The sequence below is a fragment of the Cavia porcellus genome, unplaced genomic scaffold, assembly GCF_034190915.1.
Source record: "Cavia porcellus strain 051 isolate PalLab524CR breed Dunkin Hartley unplaced genomic scaffold, mCavPor4.1 scaffold_2, whole genome shotgun sequence".
NCBI lineage: Eukaryota > Metazoa > Chordata > Mammalia > Rodentia > Caviidae > Cavia > Cavia porcellus.
The window spans coordinates 65,299,326-65,325,732 of NW_026947485.1; the positions used below are offsets into that span (position 1 = coordinate 65,299,326).

Consider the following 26,407-nt stretch of genomic DNA (forward strand, 5'->3'; position numbering starts at 1 on the left):
TTTCATTAAACCTATAAAAATCTTTCTTTTTTATGTAGCTTTTAAATTATGGATCTGGGTTTGTTTTTATAGAAGGAAATTAAGATAGGCAAAAATAAATGAATTAAGACTATGTTTCTTTTCCTACCAAAAGCTCTTCTTGAAGTTTCTCCACCTTCTCTTTGTGACTGGCAAGTTCTTTCTTGGTAGCCACTGATTCAGCTCTAAAAGCCTCAAGTTCATCAAAAAGTCTTTCTTCACTGCTATGAATTACTTCAGTAGGAATCTGAATGGCAGTAGAAAATACAACAAACACATCATTTTAAAGAAATATAGCTAAGTTCAAGGGACTTACACAATGAAGCCTTTCCAGGAATGCCTGTCTACAGATGAAAGGCACTGAAAAGATCAGTGCTCTTTTTCACAAATGGAAATTTTTTAGGAACCATCATCTTATGGTAGTTAAAATTTATAAATTATTAATAAAAATACTCTTTGTTATAGTCAAAAGTTTCCTATTTGTATCACTTTCCTTAAAGGATACCAGATATAACTAAGATAATTCTTTGAAAATATAAATGGGAAGTCACTAGCATTATAATACTTATTACAAAGCAATGTAGTCCAACTACAAGAAAAAGCCTAGTAAATAGGATTATTGTTATATGACTAATATAATTATAAAGTTCCAATATATCTGGTGTTCAGGTAAGATTTTAACTCAAAATTGTAAATTCATAATATGAGAATTTGAAAAAAAAGTTCTTGTCATATTTGTTACGCAGTGAAAAATAACTGCAACTTCGTATTTTTACTTAAGTAGATTCACACAGGTCAAACACAAACTGCTAAGGAAGGGTGACATAAAATTTGTAAAAACTAACATTTGTCATACTAACACATTAATTCAGTAGAATACTAACACATTTTGGTATTTTCACTATCTAAAAGGGATATGTATGTATTAGTGGGAAATGAAGGAGAAAACCCACACGAAGTCCTAAAGGACATTTGATAAACTGATTTTATTCTTTAGACAGTTCTAATTAATGACTATGCTAACGGAATGTTCCGTTTGAAAGTATTAACTATAGCTTGTATCTATTACTCTAGTAATAATATCACTACCTGGTGTTTAATTTGGCCTTGTCTCTGTAATCTTAAATTCCTGCAATTAAACCTAGCATATAAACAAAAACCTAACCTAGGATTATAATAAACAGCGAAGTCTTAGGTGAACATGAGCAGCTCTGCTTCAACTAATCACAGGTAAGCAACTTATCAAATCACACTCAAAACAGACCTAGTTGTAAGCAGTAAGGCCACTTCCATACATTATTGGAAGTTCTGTCTATACTCACTGGCCACTGTTGCAGAGAGAAATTTTCTGAACCTCTTCTGGGTCTTGAATGTTGCATAATTCATGAATCACTCTTTGCCCAAATAAATTCTGTTAATTTTAGTTTGTCTAAAGTTTTTCTTTTAGGTATAATATTTTAATAAAATCCTGCTATGTACAATTTGCTAGGTATAAACAGAGCACCATATTTAATTTAGTAAATTAGGAGTCAGTATAATGAACAGAGGAAAAAGTTTCTCAAAATATTTAAGTGAAAAAAACATCAAATACAAAACTAACCTTGAGAACTTCAAAATCTCCTTGAGAGCTTGTTTTACTTTCTTTCCCTTCCTGTTTTTTCTTACTGTCCTCTAAAAGCTTCTGTAGTTCTATCAGTCTCCTTTCTTTTTCCAAAGCATTTTTCTCTGCTGTTTCTACTTGTTTTTTTTCTGAAATCAAACTACTATGCATTGCAACCACCTGGCTTTCTAATTCTGATATTCTCAGGGTTAATTTGGATACATCTGATTCCACCCTGTTTTCCGTTATTTGATCTAAATTCTGTATACTGGTCCTTTCACGCTCTGATGAAACTGTTTGCTTATCCCGATAGAACTTCACATATTCCTGGACTGCCTCAAGCTGGGCCTGACTCACAAGAGCAGCAGCTACTTTCTCCTCAAGTATTTTCTGCAGGTTTATGATCTTTTTTTGAAGGTTTTCTGTTTCAGATTGGCCTTGCTCTTGCATATCCTTTATTTGCTTATAACACTGGGTAAGTTCTAAGTCTTTTGTACTAATAGAGCTCTCAAGTTGTAGCAACTTTGTTTCCAAACTTCTGGAATCTGTGGTGCTTTCTTCAAAAGATTGGAGGTCAATCTGATACCCTAGGGGATTAAAACCATCCTCAGTAGAGACTACTTCCAGCTCAGGTTTGTCCTTGCTGAGGTCATCTAGAGCCAGAGCAGCACTTTTCTCTGGTACATTTTGCATTTTTCCCTTAATTTTACATTCTTCCTTTAAGCTGCACAATTCTTGTGTTAGTTGACTCATTTTAAAATTGGTTTCCTTAAGTACATTTTTGGTAAAGGCCATTTCTTCATTAGTGGTTTCTACTTGCTGTTCCAAAGCCAGTTTTTCAGCTGTAACTTTATCCAACTGATGTTTTAAACTGTCTGCTTCCTCCGGAAGGGAATTAGCATACACTGAAGTCTTCCGTTCAATATTTGCCAATTCCTGTTGAAGTTTTTCAATCAGTTCATTGAGTTGCTCTACTTCTTCTTCTCTGTTTTTCTTCACACATTCTTGATCACTCAACAGACATTCTATTTGAGTTTCAAGATCCCTTATGAGTTCATTTTTTTCTTCAATAACCTATTAGTTAATGAAAAAAAGAAACATGGTAGTATGAATTTGTATCTTGGAAATGGATCCTTGGGGCGTCCCCCAAGAGAAAATGTACTTTATTTTAGGGCAGGATCTTAAAGAGATGATTTTGTTTTGTTGTTGAGACAGGGTCTCACTGTAGTTCAGATTGGCCTTGGATTTGTGATGATCTTTTGCCTCAGCCTCGCAAGTGCTGGGATTACAGATATGTGCCACAATGCCTGGCTTAAACAGAAGATCTAGAACAAAAACAATATACTGTGCTTCTCAGACATAGTGTGTTACTTCCAATATAGATCAACACTATCACTATCATGTAAAACTAGGACATTACTAAGAACTTCCTTTCTGAAAGTTCTGTTAAATACAATTTATAGTTTTAGGATTTAGTTTCTTATTAGGCAAAAATGGTCAGTACATTCTATTGAAAAGAATGATGGGGTTTTTGTTTTGTTTTGTTTTTACCTGAAGTACTGGAGATTAAACCCAGAGCTTCTGCATTGAGCATATCTCTACTCTGTTATGTTACATTACGGTTTTTTTTTTTTGGTACGGGGAATCAAACTCGGGCCAGTCTTCATGCTTGCTAGGCAGGTGCTGTGCCACTGTGCTGCATCCTTGGGCCTATATTATTTTTTGGAGACAGGTCTTGTTAATACACTAAATTGCTCAGTCTGGGTTTAAATTTGTGATCCTCCTACCTCAACCTCTCAGTGTTGGGATAACAGGAATTTACCAACACATCCAGCTCAAGGATTAAGTACTGAATAAAGTCTAAAAGAGAAGGTACCCAAAGGTGATACACATTAAAGGGAAGAATTTTTCACAGATTTGATTAGGATATGATGAAATATAAGTCATAGAACTTCCTTGAAAAATATTAAATCTACCTTTTGAGAATATTAGTAATTAACAAAATATATAGTTTAAGCTAATGTATATTAAAATTAATGAGTAAAAGAGAAATAAGATTTAAGATTTGTTTTTAAAAATTCAGTGAGAAAGTAAAAATTATCACCACTGCGCCCTTCAAAATGACAGCTCATACTAATTTTGGATAATAACCAATTATAAATGCGTATACCTTGTTATCTGTTGTAAGTTTAAGCTGTTGCTGAAGTTGTATAATTTGTTCATTTAATTGATCAATTTCTACATCTTTTTCTTGTATTATTTGAGCAAATTTTCCAAATAACACATGTTGGTCCTGAGTAGAAACATCATCAGATTCCTTCATGGAATGTCTCAGTTTCTCCATTTCATCCTAGAGACAAATGAATATAATAAGTGAAGAGGCAAATAAAAGTGAATAAACAAACATCTCAATAAAGTAACAAGACAACAAGGACTATAGTAATTACACTGTACACTATTAATTACACTGTAATTTCCAGAACATCTTTAACTCACAAAAAAATGTATCATCAATAAGGTACAAATGAAAATATTAGTACTTATAATGTACAAATGAAAATTATATAGTACGTAATTCTTCAAAAATTTTAATTAAAAAATCACACAATTTTTTATTTTTGACAAATTTAAATGATTTGGTTCAGCAAAAAGTAAGTTCCATGCAAATCCATTTGCCTGCTAATGTTCCTCTAGTATTTTTTAGCAGCTGAATTTGGTAAATGTTTATTAAGGCTCCATAGAAGTGAAATTATGAATTACATATAGACAAAATCTTTTCTAAATTAATTACCTTAAATAATTTGTTCTCTTGTTGAAGTTCTTGTAGGCGGGTAGTGGATTCCTTTTTCTGTATTTCTAATTGCATATGTAGTTGCTGAACTTCTTCATTCTTATTTTCTAGTTCTTCTCTAAACTGCTCTAATTGCTCTTCTAAGTTTGTGATCTTTAATGCCAAAAATTATTGAGAGAAAAGTTTATATAAATGTTTTGTCAAGATAGGATAAAGAGTGCTTAGGTTTACAAAATACATATGCTTAAAACATGTAAATGGGAATACATGAAAGTGGTTTTCTAAACCAGCTGAACTACACAGTTCTAGACATGCTCAACTACATCCTCTATTTTTTTTTGAGACAGTCTCATTATGTAGTCCAGACTGGCCTTTGAACTCCTCAGGATTCTCCTGCCTCAGACTCCCAAGTGCTGGGATTACATGATTGAGCCATCACACGTGGCTCCACCCACACATTCTTAAAGTTATCTTGCCCAAAGCAGAGAGGAGATCTGAAGGAATGCCACACAGAGCCTTTTGTTACCTAAGAAACTGCATTAACACAGAAGGGTAAAGGCAGGAAGTAGTCCATATGCTACACCTTAAATTTATATTAAATTTAGTTGCTACCAAAAAACTTTTTAAAAAATTCATTTGGTTATTTTAGTAAGACTAGCTCATTTTAGTCTATAAATGTCTACTTATCTACCTGAAGGGACTGATTGCTTGGTGGTTTGCCTAAGGAGAAGGGTGTAGAGGTAAACACTAAGACCAAGAGGCTCTTTGGTCTGAATTATAAAAGCCCTAGAACAGCAGTAATGAACTTAAGGCACACTTGCTGCAGCAGGCTGTCTGCCTCACTGAAAGCTCTAAAAGGTTCATCACCATCACTGCCGCAGGGTAAGTTAATACAGTTTTAGGAGAAAATTAGCTTCTATAGGTAGGACAATAGAAATTTAGTTAATTTCTGAAAATGGATGGTTAGTAATAATGGAAAAACAACATCTTTGACATAGAAACTGAATCTAATGATAAATATTGAGCTAGTTATTATTCTATTTTAAAAAACAGATTTCACCAAGGACGGTAACATTTAAGCTTACTGCTTTGTAGTTACTTAACAAATATTTAATGAATAGATTTCCAAACTGCATTCATTTGAAGATAAAAACTGCTGCATTAAAAGCAACCTAAGATACAGGAGTAGTGTTAGTGGCAGCTGGCTCAGAGTAGTTGACAAATCCTTTAGTGCCTTGGAAGCTAAAAACAGGCATGTGCTGCTTACACAGTGACATATTACATAATTAGAACTGTGTCACTGCTTCATTCTACTTAAAACTTGGATTAATACTTCTTAAACAGAAATGCTATTGATACTACTAGCCATCACTTACAATTTCCTGCTACACACTATACAAAGTGCTCTGTGTGTATTATTTTTTATAATTCTGTAATAATCATGGTTAAGAGATCTGTTCTGATTATTCTCCTTTTGGAGGTGAGAAAAGGAGTCATAAAGAGGAGGAGTAACTGGGCCTCAGTATGTGGTGAAGCTGCTTTTAGAACTTGGGAAGTTTTTACCTCTGAAGCCTTCCATTCTACACTATCACTTATCCTGATTCTAGTAACTACTGTCTAAGACATTTAACCTTTTTTTTCTCTAATGCTGGTATTAAATTCTATAGACAAATACATTTAGTGGCTGTGCACATAGAATTATCATGTTAGTTTGCTGAAAAGTATGGTAATTATAGTTTCTTTAAAGTTATCTAACAGTATTTATATCTATTTCTACCTTCTACAAATACTTTTGATGAGGAGACATTATAAAGTCAGCACATCTGTGTTTACTTAGGTTCAAAACTGCTACACTACATCACATGATGTTTAGTATCTTTCTTGGATACATACTTAGTAGTCAGATTCTTAGCTCTGTGATCTAAAGCCTTGCTACATGAAGGTCATCACTGGTCATCTCTGGTCACATCATGTGAAAGCCTGTGCAGAATTCCATGCTACTAAAGATCAGCACATTCACAAAGTCTCCAGGTGATTCGTGTACACACTGAAGAGGTGTATAGCACTAACATTTTTAACTAACTGAATCTGAGTTATCACCTTAGAAATTTTAACCTCCAAAATGGTATTAAGGAATATTCTTTCTTCTTCTGAAACCAGACTCTAGTTTCAGTCCCAGCCTTTCTCATTATTGAGAGCCCATAACCACCCTCAAGAAGGACAATATAAATGTTTAAATGTGTTTTAATCTTCTTTATCTATTATATTAGGCTATTCAGATTAATTTGCACCTGTTTACGTTTTACTTGTTAAATGTTTTATCTCTTTCAAATGTAACTATGTCTCCTTAATCACACAGCAGATTCCTTGAAGCCTGGTGTTAGTTTTACAGCTAGGAAAAATGTGTTACATGTAATAAGAATGCAATAAATGTTTAAAAAATGAGATGAGATCCTGCTATGTTGCCTATGGTATTTCCTGAGCTCAACCATTTTTTCTGCCTCAGCCTTTGGAACAGCTGAGACTACAGATATGTATCACCATGCCCAGATGAGTTCTTTTTTTTTCTTTTGGAAGGGATGGAGCTTTGCAAATCACAGGAGAAATCTGTACTGTTACTTTATTATTACTGTTCTGGAAGCTTAACAAAGAGAATCAAACCCACAGTTCTGTACATGCTAAATGAATGTTGTACCACTGAGTTAGATCAAACCTTGGTTACTTTATTATTTACCTTTTGTTTTAAGAACAAAGCTGGGGTTGGTGGTACTCTTTCACCTAACCAGCCTGGGGTATACTGAGAAATGCAATGTCAAAACCAGTAACAGAGATAAGCCTGTAAACCGAGACCTATTTTCCTTACTAGCATGAGTGTTTCTTCATCTCAGTACTATTGCAATGCTGTGGATAGCTCTTTGTAACAACGGCTTGCTCTGTACACTGGAGGATGCTTAGCAGCGTCCTTGTCCTCTATGAGCTGTCTATAGCATTTTTTCCACTGGGCTCACCCTCATCTGTGGCAACCACTATCTCCAATGGCACCAGACATTAGCACATAATAAAACCCTATCTCAAAAAACAAACTCCAAATGAACACTCCAAAACCCTTAAAAAACATGCTTTCTATGTTGTAAAATAGCACTATAAATCTCCTAGACCAATAGTTTTGAAAACAACTGAAGGAACCCACAGTGGAGCAGCATTAACTCAAAGAGAGGTACTAACTTTTGATCTTGCACATCACCACTCTCCTCTTCATTCAATCATTATCTGCTGATTTTTTTTTTCTCTTTAGGTTCCTTCTTTAAAGCCTTCACATTCCATATCCTCTCCACTTGGAACATGTCTTCCTTACATTGACTTATTTGTTCATAGGTCTACTACTATTAAGGTCAATTTACACAAGAATTGAGAAACAGCTTGAGCATAGCTTTTAGGTCATAAACTTCATTCTACTGAAATGGTATTTTCAAGGTAAGTGATTTAAAATTATTCAAACCACACTTTGTCATTAGAAAATAACTCCTTACCTCTTTTTCCTTTCTGTCTATAGCATCTCGCTCAGCCTGCAGCTGTACTTCTAGAGATAATTCTGCTTTAGCTTCTACAGCTTCAAGTTGTCTTCTGTCTTCTACCTTTAAATACATAAGAATTTTCTCAATATTTAGAGATTTAGTCCTGGTTTTCTATTGTGTTTGCGCACGCACGTGTGTGGGACGTTTGGACAAGTAGCAATTCTGTATCTATTTAGAAGGAGAAAATCTCTGTATTCTGTATTCTATTTAGAAGGAGAAAATCTACATTGACAAATAATAAAAGTTACATATATTCAAACTTGAATGCATTTTCCATTAATCTGAACAGGAACTTTTGAACTTTTGAACAGGAACTTTTGAAAATACAAATGAAATGAAAGCGATCTCCCATATGCAACCAGCCTTCTGCTAACATTTCTTTCTTTCTTTCTTTCTTTTTTTTTTTTTTTTTTGATTTTGCTTCTGCAGAATAATAGAGATGGATTTCATTACTTCTTAATTTGGAGAAAAATATCAGCCTAAACTGAAGTCCATTTTTCATTTAATGATCATTGATGGTTAAAAGGTAAGTAATTAATTCTTCTGGGAAATACTTAAACTTTCTTTTATCAAGATTGAAGAACACAGGCAACACTTGGAAATTTAAAAACAGGTTATGAGATCAACAAAGACGTAAAGATACATACATTATAGCATGTCAACACAATTTTTTATTTTAAAGACCCAATGCTTGTATAAGAGTAATCTTTACTAAAACATTTGATAAAGTTAGCTCAAATAAACGTCATACCTTTTGAAAAGTATCTGCACTGACGAGTAATGCCTGCTCCAGTTCTCGTACTCTGAACTCTAGCTTTTCAATTTCTTCATTCCGCTCTTGTACATCTCTTTGAAGCTGCTCTTTCGACAGCAAAAGCTCACTGCATTTGTCTGTTTTTTCTTTCAGATTATTTGTTAACTGTTCAACCTGAAAATACATTAAGCAAAAAGTATAAATTTTTAGGATGTTCACAGCTATAAAACACATCTATTTTCATTTCATAAAGATGACTTTTAAATACTACACTAATTTCATTTTTGATTAGAATAGAAAAATTATCTCTAACCAAGGTGACATTTTTCTAAATTGATAAAACTAGGTGGCACTAGTAAAAAGGTAATATATTCTACTCAATCCTTTCTTCAAATATTCTATCTCTTAAGACCAAGACCTTTCTCCAGCTAGGAAAGGGGAAAAATATATTTTGAGTAACAAATTATCCAATGGCAAAACTACTCGAAGACCTAGTGACCTAAAAGGAGACAAAACTGCATAATACTTTCTGACTTACTCTTACGTGAGGCAAGACAATCTTTAAAAAATAACTTTTATAGATTTCGTTTTGACAACAGCTATTTGCAAAGGTTTTTTCATCTATATATTTCACTAGGCCAGAATGAAGATAGGTGGGGAAAAGGACCTGGGCACTCTGTAAGTATCCCCTAAATGTCTTTATGGTGTTGGCTTTTCTATCTGAGATCTAATGATGAAGTGACTCAAGACTTATGGCTTAAGGCAGGACCGTTCAGATCAGTGGCAATGTGACAGAAAAACCACAGGAAAGCTTAAGACCATTTATGAAATTAGTTCTGAACAAGTGAGGAAATAAAAGAATAAAAAAGACATGATGTAGTAAGAAATAAAGGAACACTATCTTACTTTGGTGGACTATTTGGAGGAAATTATCCAACAATGACAGTTATTCCTTAAAATTTAAAAAAATGCACGCATAACAATAATTACAGGTTTAAGGATGATGGTAATAAACCTACTGAGGAGAAACTTTAGGTTGACCTACATTTAGAGTAAGGTCATAAAAAAAGGAAGGAAATACATACAATATGGTGAACTACTATGTTTCATTTTAGAAATGAATAAACAAGACATTTGAGAGAGTATGTGATTTGATCATTGTCATATACTTAGTAAACAGCAAAAGTATGATCCAAACTGGGACTGCCTCACTTGAGAAACAATCTCTTTGTCATCACCAGCCACTATTAGCAATTTATAGTCATTCTTCCCCATGCACATACCATTCAACTGGTAAGTAAAGAATTCTATTTTTTTTTACCAGTATCTCACTTATTTTGTTATACAGCTATCATACTTAAGTTCAAATCTCAACCTTATTTTTTTCTCCTACAAAGAGTGCTAATTTAGTATTGTGAAGAGAGAAGTGCTATTATTCATGAAACTAACTGACTCACAGATACACACCAGATTTGTTTTTGGAAAAGTTACATGTTGCATTTATTTCTTTGGTTTTTGCAATGGCTTTGAGAACAGTTAGCTTAGAATTATTTCATTAAAATATATTAATAAATACATCAAGGTCCTCAGGTAAAAATACATGGTAGTTTTAGTATTTTAATGTAGAGGAGATTAAGTGGAACTGAGTTTTTGTCTCATTAACTTTTCTTTCACATAATAACTCTAAGTGAAATACCTAAAATATTATTGCCTTGAGAAACTTTAATGGAGGTTTCCTTATCAATAAGTGAGAGATTGTTAGCATCTTTGAATGTACTGAAGCCTTTTACAGAATCAGAAGTAGAAACTAACCTGTCCGCAATTCTGGAACACATTCTAGTTATTCTGACCTGAGACCTCATTTCGTTCTTCTGTAGAGTGCAATGTTGGCCTCTCATTAATTCTGCAACTAACTTCCCAGCCAGTATCACCAAGGCTGACTTATCCAAAAGTTTTTATACAATTCCAGACTTAATGAGTTAGACTCTAAAGGGTGGTTTCCAGAACGTGTATTTTAAGTTTCCTTAGTTATTTGATAATCACCTAGTTGTGGTACCTTTCAATCTAGTCACTTACTAAAATCTTTTCTTCCGAACTTTCTTTTTCTTGTCTGTGAAATGGATTGACATTTGGCAGTATATTTATTTCTAGAGCTTGTGGCTATTAATCTTTGTTTTATTTTACAATGACATTTATAATAAAGTGGATAAACCAGTTAGCTGATTAAGAGTTCAAATAAAAGCAGACCATATGATTAGGAGTATAACAAAATGTAATTTTCACCACTAATTATGGGCCAGCAATGCATTTAAACTAAATACAGTACTTGAAAGCACAAAGAATTTATACAGCACATTTAGTTATTCATAATGTGTCTAGTTGTTTAATAAAATACTGTAAGAACTACATTCTAAATTTGAAAGCTAAAGAGTCAAAGTACTAAATAAATCACTTCATGGCACAAGACATCAATAAACTTATCTATACAAACAGCAAGCAGATTTTTGTGCTAAAAGAACAGAAAACAAATGACGTAGAAAATTCAAGTATGATGAACTTAGAAATGGCTGGTAAACTAAGGCTGAACAGTGCCCTGTGAGCATCAGGTCCTTTTTTTTTTTTTTTAATAAAAATGAAAACATCCTTTCCTGGTAAGCAGCTGTAGCTCCAGCAAGTGGTGGCAGCCCCAGGGATAGAACCAGCCAGCGTCTCCCAAGATCCACGCCACGTTGGAACTTAGGGCACTGGGAAACAAAGTAACCCGCTCACCTCCCTGGTAAGCAGCCATGGCTCCAGCAAGTGGTGGCTGCCCCAGGGAGAGAACCAGCTAGTGTCTCGAGATCTATGCTATGTTGGAACTTAGGGTGCTGGGAAATAAAGCAACCCACTCACTTCCCTGGTAAGCAGCCATGAGCCTACCAACACGTGGGCTGAGAATCAAACATTCCACCCCATCCCATCCCCTGATTAGTAAATGGGAGCCAGAAGTCTGAGCATCTCTTGGGAGGTTGACCATATGCAAATAGGGGGCATTTTCTTCTACCATCTCTTTGAAGGCAAATATTGTTATCACTGTTATGCTTTGCTCTGATTAACTATATTGCTCTTTTTAATATTCTGTTTTGATAAGTTCTATGTTCTATATTTGGTTTGATTTTGCTATACCTGATTGAAAGGACAACTATTGTGAGGATAATGAGATATACTATGGTACCTATTACTGTTATCCCGGTAACTGTTGTGACATTCAGTACCAATTTCACTGCATTGTCTCAACTGGCTTTGTTCTGCCTTGTTCTGTTGTATTTTACTATCTTCAAAACAATAAAGATTTTTTAAAAAATGAAAACATCTCAAACATAGTAGCACACAGCTTTAGAAAATTTTCTTTGATAACTTAAAATTGTGTTCATGCATTAAATATGTGAAACGTGTTAATTTCTTGAAGTATTGATGTCACCCTTCAGATGCTGATCCTATTGCATTTTCCTGTAATTTTTTTCCTCAATGAATCTTAGACTTGTAATAGGGAAGACATTAAACATGCTAAGATAAATACTGGCCTTAGGCTTTATTTATAAATAAACTTAATTATGGGCCAATAATACATTTCCAGCATTAAAAAGAACTAGACACAAAATCCCTGCTCTACAGAGTTCTCTATTTTAATAAAGTATCTCAAGCACTGATTCTGAACCACTATGAGCTTTCAATTCATCTTTCAAACTGTGCACAGATACTGATTTTCTCTGCAAATGCTCATCATTTTTTGAATACTCATAATGGATACCTTAAATTTGGATGGACAAGAACTATATTTTGTTTTATATAATACTATGTCAAGAATTTTGTTTTATCTTTCAGTTTTCTAACATGTCCTTCTCAGTTCTGTCCAACCCAGTGGCATTTTCTGTAACAATTTGTGACGGTTTTCTGTTATTTTTTACTGTTTCCTTGCCACTCATTCCTCATTTCTACAGTTTGATCATATGAGCTTGCCATCTTCCAAACTTTCCTGACTTCATATCCACTGGGTGACTAATGTTGAAATATCCTCAAAAGCCAGGTCGTCAATAAATGTAACTCATCAGCATTTCTGATCAGTATTTCTTTAACATTTGTTTTGAACTTCAGATCTTCGCTGTAACAGCAATTCTAAAAGAATAGTATCTTCAAAAAGAAGAAATGCTATCTTCAAAAAGAATCATTTCTTGGGGGGTCTTCGTCATAAAACAGTTGTATTAAGAGATTGATAAAGAAATACATAACTCTAAAGAAATGTGTGACTCCGCAAAGGTTGCTTCTATTGTGTTGTCAACTTCCACCATGATAAACACTGTTAAAACTATCTGGTATGGGACATTAATTTATACACAAAATGGTCAGATCAAAAAATTAAAATTTTGATTCAATACTGAATGAAAATTTGTATGACAAAATTAAGTTTGAAAACTTAAAACATAAAAGATAAAGATTGGTAAGTATTCATTGGTATGTCTGTTACATTTATCAAAAATATATATTTAAGAATCAAACTATTTGAGTTTACAAGATGCTATCAAGCAATCTGCCATCTGTGATCCATAATTTTTCTACATTTTTAACTCAAAGGCAGTAATTTAACATTAAGAAAATTTTAATTTTCCAAATGTACTCAGAAAAAATTATCAGAATTATCTTCCAGATAATAAATACACTTGTATAATTCATTGCCACAAATGAACTCCCTACTTGTGAACTAGCAGTCAACAACTCTATGACCATCTGTGCTGATGGCACTGTCTACTCATAACCACTCTCTCCTGATGTGAGGTATATGAACAAGAAGAGACAATAGTCAACTTGCACTGTTTCACTGACTCTTGTTTTCACTGTACGTTAAAGGCCTGATTTCACTTTTACAACCAAAATAAAAACAGCGGTTTTCTACTTGGAAAGGTAATTATATGTTCCTGTTAGTAGAAATAGCAATTTCAAACATGATCTCTAGGAATACTTTGCAGTTCTCAATCTTGCTTTAGAAAAAATTTCTTTGCCTACTGATTGGGATATCAATACATCAGTGTGAATTAGGTTAATAAAACAACTTAGAGATTGAGTGTGGACTCGGTCTCAGGAGTATGTGCAAGATTTATTCCCATACCATCATTGGTAATAACTGCACTTGTTGCTGTGGAAACCTTAAATTCTTCTGTTGCAAACTTTAAGTTTGCTGTGAAGGTGTACTTTCAGGAATCCTGGGTTTTCAGCAGCTGTGGGTCCAACATGAGAATGAATTTAAAGGAAAACTTTGAAATGGCACATCTGTTCTGGATGCACAGGTCACCCAACTAGGCTGAGTGGCCACTTTGACTATGTTTCCATTTGAGGAAAAGGGACAGAGGGCGTGAAAAAGTAGCAGCGTGCAGACTATGTAGAAGGCTAATACGACCATCTGGCAAACAGTGATGACAATGAAGGTAGAAGAGTACAAAGATGTAGTACAAATCTGACCTAGCAATGAGTTGGGAGAAGGGCTGAGAAAAGTCAGACCAAGGAAGCATCTATGTTTTAGCGGAGAACAGAAGATAAAGACTTTGAGATGAAGAAACATACTTTATTTTTATCTTTTTTGGTAAAGGCTCACCAGGAATCAAGGGTTCTCTTTTGGACATGTTAATCTTGAGACATCTAAGTGGAAGTCAGGCAGCTCAATATTCAAGTATGGACACAGATGTCAGGAACAAAGGAACAACTGTGGAGTCATTTTTATAGGACTGCCCAAGCAGTAAATGTATGCATGGAAGAAAAAGGGGCTTAAGACTAATTCATGGGGTACTCCATCATTTATTGTGGGCTGGTAGAGAGGGAACAAAAAAGATTAGAGAAGATCAGTGGAGCAGGTAAGTCCCAAGCCAAAAGAAAGAACTGTTTCTTCAAGACTGTAATGAATGCCTCTGAACGGTTGACTACGATGAAGACAGAGAGGTGAGCCTCTAGGCAACTGTCACGAAAACAGTTTAAATGGAGGAGAGGGCATAAACCCCAAGATAGAGAAGTCAGAACTTCACTGTAGTAGACCGAGAAGAGAATGGGAAATGTAACTAAGAGTGATTATAGCTAATTCCTTCAATTGGGAATGGGAGTAAAGAAATGAGCAGGAAAATTTATTTAACTGGTTAACACTAGAAGATATATGCAGATGAAAAACAGTTGCAAATTTCAATTCAAACAATTTCTTTTTCTGGCAGTGCTAGTAATCTAACATGGGCCCTGGGTCATGCTGATTCTCTCACATTTGAGTAGTATTTGATTTTCTGATTTTTGAGATTTATATACAACAAAAAGAATTCACGTTTAAGTTTTTCATGAAATAAATCTTATTTTGTACACACAATAGAAAGCAATGTAAGATAGGCAATATCAATGAAGTTCTTACCTCTCTAGTTTGATGTTCACTGACAGGCTGAAACCGAGGTACAACCTTAAGCTGCTGTTCTAGTTTCTGTATTTCTTGTTGGAATACATCTCTCTCATGTTCTCTATCAATGGCTTGCTCCTGAAGTTTAATAATAATGATGATAGTAACTGAAGAAATGTTTATTAAACCTATTATTTGCCTTATTTCCCTTTTGTTAAAGTTTTTTTTTTTTTTTTTTTTTTTTTTGGTACTGAGGATCGAATTCACAATCTCATGCTAGCTAGGCAGATGCTTATAATGCTGAGCTAACTCCCTGACCCTTAAAGATTAGTTTTGTTTGAAAATGAAGAACTGATGACCAAAGAATACCCTGAACCACAAAGGTTTAAAAAAATTTTTTTTTTGGTATCGGGACTTGAACTCAGGGCCTCATGTTTGCCAGGCAGGTGTTGTCACTATATCCCCAGCCCCTACAAAGGTTTAAAAAGAAAATACTTCTTTTAATATATTATGTATCTCATAAGGACTCTTCAGCAAATATTTAAGTATTTAAAAACTATCTGAAGTATAATTTTAAAAATCAAGTAATGTTAAATCAGAAGGGAAAAAAATTTTTTTTTTGGTACTGGGGATTGAACTGACAACCTTGCACTTGCCAGGCAGGCACGTGTGCCACTGAGTTAAATCCCTGGCCTAGGAAAAAAAGTTCTTTTTTTTTTTTTTTTTTCTGGTACAGGCGATTAATGACTGCATGCTTCCCAAGCTAAATCCCAGGCTCTAGGAAAAAAAATTCTTAAAATGAATTCACCTTTTTGTACAAAGGAAAAATTACACTGCTAATTTAGCCATTACAATAAGTATAAAAATTACCTTGTTAATTTCTTAGAGTTTTATACCTAACATTAGAAAATGTATAAGGATATGACTCTCTGATCTACGAAGAGAACATTAGACTTGTATGAGATTCTAAAGAAGGAAATCTGTGAGAGTCAGGAGATTTAATACTGATTTGGAAAAAGCCTTAAATGGTATGAGGCTGACTGCTCTAGTCCCATTTCTAGACACCATTCCTGTTAGCTATGTCCATTTTTTTGGAGGGAGAAGCAGTGGGAACTAGTCCGCTCTCAGAATTCTCATCTGCTTTGGTACTGATTAAATGAAAGACTAGGATATGCTTAGGGTGGAATTTGGAAAAAGCAGTAGGGCTTATTCCAAGTTTCCTATTCTACTTTTTTTGTTTTTGTGTGTGTTGTGGATTGAACCCAGGACCTTGTGGCTGTACTTTACCATGGAGCTACATCCCTAGTTGTACTACCTTTAATTCTGATTGTTATACAATATAAACTATTGGAATTTTTAATAAGAAAAGTGCTCAAGCATCATAGAATACAAATATGGTTGAAAACAGTCATTCAAGGGTCCTCATAATTTAAAATTCACAGCCTTGAAGAGTAGCAAGTAGTATTCCTTTGAGAAAAGTCAATATTCAAATTGAGAATACTTACATCTAAAAATTTTCTCATTTTTTCTAACTGCTTTTCCAGTGCTTGGTTTTGCTGTCTTAAATCCATTAGTTCAGCATTTTTCTCTTGTTCCAGCTCTATAAACCTACTGACTTGTTCCTCAACATCTATTTCTAGAGCTTTCACTTGCTTTTGAAGGTCATCACGTACTTTTTCTGCTTGACACTGTACTTCTAGCTTTTCCTTCATTAGTTTTTCTGTCTCCTGTAATAACTCTGTTTATAAATGTGAAAAAACATAAAGGCAAATCACAATTAATGATTCTATAATAGTAAAGTCACCCACAACTGTTTAAATTTTTACCTTTATAAAGATGGAGACTTATTGTAAATACATGTTAAAAAGTTTTATACAAGTATCAAGATTACTTCACATTTATATAAGGTAGGCAAGTATTAATTGATAGAGGAATGAGAAAAAAGTTATGTTCTGTCATAAAAATTAACATTTGTGTAAAAACAACACAGTAAAGCAAAAAATCCAGTTTCACTATTAGAGAAAGAGCAAAATCCAATTAAATTCAAGCACAGGGAAAAAAACTCATCATTTTCTTTGCATCAGGCAAAATTAATCCATTCTAAACCATTCTCACTTTATATGCATATATAATATACAAAGATCAAGCACCATACTGCAACAGAATTTCCTGTTACACTTACTCATCAGATCTATAATCCTGAGATGCTTTTGCATGCTCACATATCTGTGTACCCAGGAAAAACTGACATGGGTAAGAGGCGGTGCAGTTAGTACTTAGGAGCAGACTATGGGTTTAAAGTCTGACTGTAAGCCTTTTTTCCTATGTGACATTAATATGACACTCTTGAGTTTTCTCAGACATAAAATATTAGTACTGTTATCATATCTACCATATACTACCATATAAAATGACAGTATTGTTACCAATCTCTTAGAATGATTTTGGGATCAAATGAATTATAATACGTAAAGAATACTGAATGATAAACACTATGTAAATGATAATTATTGCTATTAATATAACAATAAAGTATAGACAGCCAAAATAAAATAATCTTTTAATGAAGAAAAGGGATATAACATAGCTCTACTGTCTTTATACTATACTAATTATTGTGTTTACACTGTACTCAGGACTAAGAATCTGTAGAAAATACCTTTTTTAAAAAAACAATACTGCTATTGAATGTAAAAGTAAATCAATCAGAAAACCTGTTACTGAATTTCACTGAATCTTTTGCTACTGTTATCGTCCTGATTTTGAAGAAATATTTATTACAGATGAGTTTAATCACTTACAAAAATAGAGTTTAAAAACATAGTTTTTTAAAAAAATCTTTTAAACTCTGTAAAAAACTAGATACAACAAAATGATGGTTACCATAAAACCTAATTTCAGATGAAAATGTAAAAGAAGTTGTTTTCTTGTTAAAGAGAAAAACTGTAAGTATGACACACAACAGCAAAACTGCAAAATTAGAGACATATTAGTTGAAAATTCAAGGGTCACCCAAATTTTGAATTGTAAGTTTACCATCCAAAAGCAGTCCATGCAACTGTACACACACACACACACACACACACACACACACACACACACACACACCTGCTCCAGGTGCTGCATCAACTGCAGCATCTACTAGTCCTATGAGAAAAGAAAAAACAGATACAACAAAAATATAATTATATCATTTCTCATGTAATGCTTTATGTATTCATATATTAGAAGCAAAAGCTGAAGTCACTGTTTATCATTATTAATATTTGAGAAGTTCCAGTATTTCTTTTATTCATTCCACATTAAAAATTCCAACCCTAAATCTGTGTTAAAAAAATTTCAGCACCTGAAAAAAACTTCAGCATCTTTCAAATGTATGCTGTAAATAAAATTAGACATTTATAATTTCTACTGTATATATAATATGAATAAAAGTAAGAGGACATGATAAAGAGGATTTAAAGGTCCATTGTTTCAAAGACTAGTATCACTGAACAAGCTTTTAACTTCAAGATTTTTCTTTCTTTCTTTCTTTCTTTTTTGGTACCAGAGATTGAACTCATGACCTTGCACTTGTCAGGCAGATACTTGTGCCACTGAGCTATATCCCTAGCCCTTAATTTCAAGATATTGATTTCTCAGTTAAGGAAAACTTAGTTTACTTGAAAATTTAAGTATTATTTGAATGCCTACTTAGATGTCAGATTGCTTTTAGCTGCACTAACCTTTTCAAACTATTCTGGTTTAGAGGTTCAAGGGCCTCTTACCTGCTTACTAATGGTACCCGATTACTGTTCTTTGTTATTCAACAATATATTTTTTGCTCGTTCTCTGCTATTAAAAGAACTAAACCTCGCATAATTTGTAAAAATACTTTATTTTACTGTTTGTAACTTTATCCCACGGTAGAGATTTAGGGATAAAGAAGCATCTTATTTTTTTTTTAAACTGCTATTATCTGCCAAAAGTGAAAAAACAAAATTCTCCTCCTAGAGATCCTGATTTCATATTTATTACTGACTAATAAAACTATCAGGTATCCTTTTACTTACAATTTTTTTAAGTTCCTACATAAAATATACAAAAAATGGTTCTGAAAGGGGGAAAAGAAGTTTAAATGTAAATGAAGGAGTAATGTTTTATGCAAAGTCTAAAAATACATACGTCGTTCCACTGGGCCTGCCTCTGCTTTCATAGCCTCTTTCTGTCTGGACAGTAATTCTTTTTCTTCCTGGATCTGCTGTTGCTCTGCTTCCAATTCTTGTAATCGATTACCTGCACATAACAACTCCTGTTCAAGGCGATCTATTATATCGGTTTTTTCCTGAATTTGCCTTTCAAAAACAGTTTTTTCATCTGCATAACCATCAATGACACCTATAAAATAAAAGGAATAAAATTTCAAAGAATGAAATTACTGCTCATTTAAAATTTTACCAGTAGGTTTTTATATAAATAAGAGATGTACTGTTAAACAAATTATTCTAACCTATTAAAAAAGTATAAATTTGCTACAAGATTAACCTTTAATGATATGTTCAGTATTGTTTTTTCTTGTTTATCACTGGGCAATATATACAAAATATCTCTATAAACTACTACTATTATTGTCCGTTGTGATAGTAAGATATCATATTATGAATGTATAACTCACTATGAAACAGAAATAGGTTCCTGGAAAACTTAATGTAAATCAGATAGTTCTGAATTGAAGTCTAATATTAAATACATTGGAGAAGGATGATACTTTAATTCTAGGAGGGCAATACTCAACAACCTGAGAGAATAGAAACAGCCTGAGGTGGTAGAGGCTAAAACATAGTCACCATTTCAAGGCTCCTTAAATAGCAATTATTTTACTATGGTCAGATGATGGTAACAATTCACTACCATCCATTTCTGTATTTTTAAAAATTTTAAGTATTTTCTGTAATTCCCTAAATTGTTCTCATAATATTGTGTGTGTGTATTTTTAAAAACTGCTTTGAAGAACTCTGAAGACAAACTACAACCACCTTTCAGTGGTTGCTCTAAATTAAGAATGTTTTTAAATATGGCTATATATACACATCTCTATTTTAAGACCGAAATTTCTCCAATCAGTTGCGAAAGACAGCATGCTTACCCTCAGCCTTACTGAGCTCCACAGCCAGTTGTTCTCTGGCCCTGGACTCTTCATGAAGGCGCTCTCGCAGTTCTTCTTGGCACTTAAGGGATTCTGTTGCTTCTTGTTTCTGCCTAAATGATTCACGCATCAACTCTGTCTGTGTGACTTTTGCATGTTCGAGCTAAACCAGGAGGGAAACAACACATGAAGCATGATACAGTGTTGGTAATACCTGTGTCATTTTCAATTGAAGTTAAAAAAGGATTTAAAGTGAATAAATTATAGTCATGAGCTGATGATTTAGTTCAGTGGCATAAGCGCCTGCCTGACAAGCATGAGGTTGTGATTTGATCCGGGTATCCATATATAGTCACTTAAATAGTCTTAATGCTTGTTAATATTAGCAGGAAGAATTTCACAGAAAATGAGTAGATTAACTTGCGTCACTTCTGGTAAGTAATACTTTAGTTTTATGGGATGAAAAAGCATCCTTCTATGGGAAATAAGCTACTAACTCAATGGATATGTATTCCACAATGCAAAGGGAAGTATAAAATTAATGAAACACAGGATTTTTGTATTTGCTGAAAAGTTCTTGAGATATATGTAATGGCCTATGAAAAACTATTTATTTTATATTTAACATTTATTCATTATGACTCTCACAATATTTGCCATACTTTGTGAGGGACTATTAATATATGATTAATACAATGGTACCAGTTAAAATTATAGTGGCACAAAAAATCATAATTATAATACCTGGGCTTGACGCCTGTTCCTTTGTAAGAAGTCTAAAAATTCTATATTCAATTTATTTTCAAAATCTTATAAATGCAGAAGCATTAAAAATAGAGCTATCATAGAATGCTATCATTGGCACAAATAGGAGTATATTCTTTTTCCTTTTTTATTGGTACCAGGGATCGAACTCACGACTGCCCGCTTGCAAGGTAGGCGCTTATGCCGCTGAGCTAAATCCCCAGCCCCAGGACTATATTCTTAAACATTTCTTAAGATGGCAGTACAGAGTGGAAGCCAAAGGTCTCAATTAGGAGGCAAGTGGATTACTTGTTACTGAATCATTGTATGAAATTACAGAAAAGCACTGTTTCCATCATAGATATCTGGAGTTCCTGAATACCATAACCTACTTTTCTGTTTTTACTGTAACTATACAAGACAAGTCTGGCCTCAAATGTTTCTAATACTTAGTCCAAAAATTTTAAAAACAAATAACTATAATAACAACAAGCAAGTCTCATAAAATCTGTGACTTTATATGTCAAGCACTGTATACAACACAAAGATATTATTGCCATGTTTTAAGCCAAAATATATCGAATATATTTGTGGTACTAAGTGTACTGGTTTTGTTAGTCTTCGAAAATATAAAGCACTCCCAGTTAAGAGATAAGTAGGTTTGAATTATGCCAAAATGTTAAGTGTTTGATCTTATATAAAAACTTTATTAAACACATTTTTGTGGAAATTAAGAAAATGATCAAATGTATTCAGAGAACAATGTATTATAAAATTTTGATAATAGTTAAGAGCATTTTATTCTTTAAATGCCTTTGCACTTCATAATTTAACCAGTATTACCATAACAAATGGATTCTGGAGTTACTAAAGCTTTTCCATGGTCACTAAATCTATTTCCAAAATATCTAATATATAATTATTCTCATTTCTTTTTTTAAAAAATTGCTCTCATTTCAATAAAATGTTTCAAATACCCTTTGGAATTTATTTTAGAATAACACTCATAAATATATGACAATAGAAATTTAAGCATGAATTTTAAATTATAAATTATTTCCTAGAATGATTCTAGAACAACAGCAGCTACGGAGGCTCTCTGAGATAGTCAGCTCAGAATCCAGGTATGGTGCGGTGTGAGGAGTCCTAAGCAGGAGGAGATATACCGTGCCGACCCAGGAACGAACTAAGCTGAGAGAAAACAATCAGAAATGCAATCCTGGTGCTATGACTGGAACAGCTAAAGTCTCAGGGCTGAAGCTGGAACCCATGCCTCTGGAAACTGCGACTTGAATTTCCTGCCGCAGCTGATGCATGAGAATTGGCACAGCAGGGATAGAGACGTGAAAGCTCTGAGAGTGGGAATCAGTAAACCGAATTGAGAGAGGAACTGGCGGGGAGCCCTGCATTGACTGGTGGTGAGTGAGAGGAATGGGGACCCCTCCATAGATAAGGAGGCTCCAACAGAGGACTAGCCAGAACAGGACGCTGCAGTGACTTCAGTCGCATATTCCCCTCTCAAGCGGGATTGGTGGGGAGCCCTGACCTGGGTGATGTCAGGGACTAAGACCCAGTAGGCTAGCCCAAACCAGGTCCCTGTGCCTGGCAGTGCACCCTAGCAGTGAAGCTTTCAGTAGGTTGACCTGGAGGAGTGGACCCAACAAACGCTGCCCCGGTCTGTGTCTTCCTAGCACACTGCAGTGGGCGGGAACACCTAGCCAGCTAACCCACAAAGAAAGAAAATGGGCCTCCTATATAAGACTGTATGGAAGGTTCAAAAAATATTAGAAGAGGAGGCAACAAGAAAGGGTCCTCAGTCCCCAATCCTGAGAACACTGATCCAGGAAAGGTAAATGCAAAGGAGAATGAGGACAGAAAACATGCAGTATCAGACACGGCACCAACAGACATAAAGCAGTATCTCCAGAGCCTCATAGATGAGCTCAAAAGTGAAGTATTTAACGAAGTAAAGCAAGATATAAGTAGAACAGTTAGAGAAATGCTAAGCACCGCCCAAGAAAAAACAGATGGTGGAATGGAAAAAAAGGGGAGAATTGTTTGATGGAGAAAATAGAGAAAACATAGAATACATCAAGCAGGTTCAAAGAGATTACCAGGAAACTAAAAACTATTGAAAACTGGCATAACAGCTTGAAAGAAACTAAGGATAGACTATCTGAATTGGAGGACAGATTTGTAAAGTGGGAGCATGAAATGAAAAACTTCTTAAAAATAACAAGGAAACAAACAGCAATAATACAAAGGCTAGAAGATGATCAGAGGATCTATAACTTAAGAATTAAGAACCTAAAGGAAGAAATAGGGACACAAACAAATGAACTACAAAGGCTATTCACAGAAATAATCCAGGAGAATTTTCCTAATTTAGTAAAAGGTAAGGATACTCAGATGTATGAGGCATACAGGACCCCAGCCACCTTACACCCCAAACAGAACTACACCCAGGCATATAATAATCAAAATTCCAGAAATCCAATATAAGAACAGAATATTAAAAGCAGTCAGAGACAAGAAACAGATCACTTACAAGGGAACACTCATCAGAATTACAGCAAACTTCTCAGCACAAACTATCAAATCACGAAGAGCATGGGGTGAAATCATTCAAGCTTTGAAAGACAATAACCTCCAGCCAAGATTGATATATCCTGCACAACTGTCCCTAGAAATTAATGAAGAAACAAGGTGCTTCTAGGATAAAGAGGAACTAGGGGAATTTGCAACCACCAATTCAACTCTACGGAGAATACTGCAGGACATTCTAAAAGAGAAAAATACCAAGACTCCAAAAACAGTAACAGAGAGGCCACAATGAATGGAGCAGAAAGCAAAATGAAGAAGACAAACTGACAGACAACTAATGACAGAAAAAGAGCTCAACAGAAATGAGGCAGAGAAGGTTGGATATAATATCTAATATACATGGCCTAGATACCCTAACTTCAGGGAAAAAATAGAGAATAGCAGGCACAGTGGATCAAGAGATAGGGTCCACTGAGAGGCTCTTTATAGGAAATATAATTAGCCTAAAGAAGGTTATATGGACCAAAATCAAACATGAGAAAATGGAACTCGATGTGATAGGGAACCAGAGAGAATAGGGCTAATGAGGCCAGTATATATGGATAGGTTGAACAGACAGGCTTTAAGAAGTATACCTAGAAATCCAGCCCAGGAGTGAGAAAATTCAGAAACACTTAAGTAAATAGCAGGTTGCCCCCCCCCCCCCAATATAAAACCGTGAGTGTTGGGGAGACCCAAAATACACAGTTCATTCTGGAGGAGTAAAAGGGAGGGATAGTCCTCAAAAAAAAAACAGCATAAGATATAGCTAATAGTGTATCAGGAATCAAAACCCCTATTACTCTTACCACTCTGCTTGGTTGGAACTTGTTCTGTCCTAGTTTGTATACAAGCATTGGATCTGAGGGGCATGGATGGCTGTCCATAGCATAGGGGACATATTTAATTCCCTATTAACTCAATCAGGATCCATGTATGACTTATACTGTTATATCATGACTGATCTTAGTTAAATCTGACTTGTTTGATTGCTGCTTATTACTGATAGATTTTATTCAAAACCTGTAAGGTTGATGGCAACAAGTTGAGCAGTACAGACAACTATACTGAAAATGACAATGATTCACTACTGATTTGATTACTACCTGTTTTTGTAGCTCTACACTATCTATAAAGTTGTGTTTCTGTTAATTCTGTTATGTACTGATATGCTCAATTATACTTTATCTGATGATATAGCCAATTCTGTTGATGATAACAAGAAACAGCATGGTGACCAGGATAGAACTCGTTATACAGCAGATTTATATGTCTTTTTAGTTTTATATGTCTATAGGAAAAAGTTTAGTTCTGTCCTGCTTTGTTATGTTTTTCCCTCTAACATAGAAAGGATAGAAATACATGTTAAGACTCAAGCTTACGTAAAACCTATAAACAGTTTATGAGCACTGATGTGATGACACATGACGAAATGAACAAAAACTTTGAAAGAAAGTGGCACTGCAGTACCCAATCCCGATTCCTGAGTGTTATGATGTGAAATCCAGCAGTATTATTGATCTTTGTTCAGAAGGAATTTAATCTAATATGCTGTTAGGTCTCAACATAAATGAACATATAGATAAACGCGTACATGTCTAAGTGTATAGAATTGATAGCCATAATACTTAGTTTTTGTTGGATAGTTGAACAGAACTGTTTGCAGTATCCCTGGTTAAATTCCCATTTATATGTTCCACTTGTGTACCTTGAACAACTATTTATAGGGGATAATATGTATACATCAGCTAGTGATTTATTACTATTTCTTTTATTTTAAAGTACGTACTATTTCTGCCTGTTTTCTATGTTGTTTTGTGTTTCTTTAAATAAAAAAAGAAAAAAAAGTTACTTCCTAAAATATCTACAAAAACATGTTACCTACTAAAGAATAAGAGAAACAGTTTTACATTCAACTGGCAAAGTTTTTTTCCCTTAATGTAGATAATACAATTAGTTTTTAAACTAATTTTATAAAAGAAACATGACCATAAAGTATGAAAAAACCCATATATTACTACTCTGATGAACTTACTCACAACTTATATATGTATTTTTAGAGGCTATCAATTTTTATTTTTTAAAAATTAATTTTATCACTACATTTTAGATAAACAGAATGGTAACATTCATCATAGGGGACTTGTACAACATATCTAGATGCTATATCAACTGCTTCTAGCTACACATGTAATTTTGCTGAGTAAAATAGTTAACTAGTGACTATATGAAATACAAGAGTTCTAAGCTACAACTTCTATTTTCTACTCCACAAGATCTAATCCAAGCTTTTATAATACAATTAAATATTTACTACAAAATCACAATAAATTTGGTTTTATGAAACAAAGAACTGAAGCAGTCAGAAGTACAGTTAACAATTTTATTTATGATAGCAGGTGGGTACCACAATTTACTTGGCTAAGAGTCCCTTTTCAAATTCTAATGTAAATACTTTAAGCCCTTCTCCCTCTGCTTTAGTCCTAATATTTACAAAAATATGAAGTACATAAAAATTTCAAATTCAGTAATTTAAAAAAGCACTCAGGAAACATTTAAAGTACTGGTATATCTTTAGTGAACAGTCTTTATCACTTTAAAATGAAAATTGTAGGATAGATAACAAAACGATTCTGAAAACCATCTGGCTTGTTAAATATTAGCTAGTTGGTATAGTGAAAGTCATGAAAGTCATAAAAAGTGCTGAGTAACTTGTGAATCATTCACAACCATAAACATCCAAATGAACCCAGAAAACTGAATATGAAGGCATCTTTAAGCTAAACACTTACCCTTTGCAACTTTTATAAAAACATT

The 26,407-nt window shown here is 34.0% G+C and overlaps 1 protein-coding gene across 9 annotated transcripts in view; it reads right to left on the reverse strand.

Annotated features, from left to right (window-relative positions):
- The window catches only part of Akap9 (A-kinase anchoring protein 9), a 163,484-nt gene that overhangs the window by 26,569 nt on the left and 110,508 nt on the right, over nt 1–26,407 (reverse strand). For 5 of the 9 annotated variants that reach the window (XM_063242911.1, XM_063242921.1, XM_063242902.1 and 2 more), the window contains 11 exons: nt 20,264–20,426; nt 19,303–19,515; nt 18,247–18,285; nt 16,644–16,876; nt 15,157–15,276; nt 8,736–8,912; nt 7,940–8,044; nt 4,410–4,562; nt 3,789–3,968; nt 1,619–2,692; nt 128–265 (listed from right to left, as the gene is read on the reverse strand). In XM_063242911.1, coding sequence (XP_063098981.1) covers nt 128–265; nt 1,619–2,692; nt 3,789–3,968; nt 4,410–4,562; nt 7,940–8,044; nt 8,736–8,912; nt 15,157–15,276; nt 16,644–16,876; nt 18,247–18,285; nt 19,303–19,515; nt 20,264–20,426 — 2,595 coding nt within the window. The remainder of the gene's footprint in view (nt 1–127; nt 266–1,618; nt 2,693–3,788; nt 3,969–4,409; nt 4,563–7,939; nt 8,045–8,735; nt 8,913–15,156; nt 15,277–16,643; nt 16,877–18,246; nt 18,286–19,302; nt 19,516–20,263; nt 20,427–26,407) is intronic. The other 4 variants (XM_063242936.1, XM_063242909.1, XM_063242918.1 and 1 more) reach the window with 1 other exon arrangement.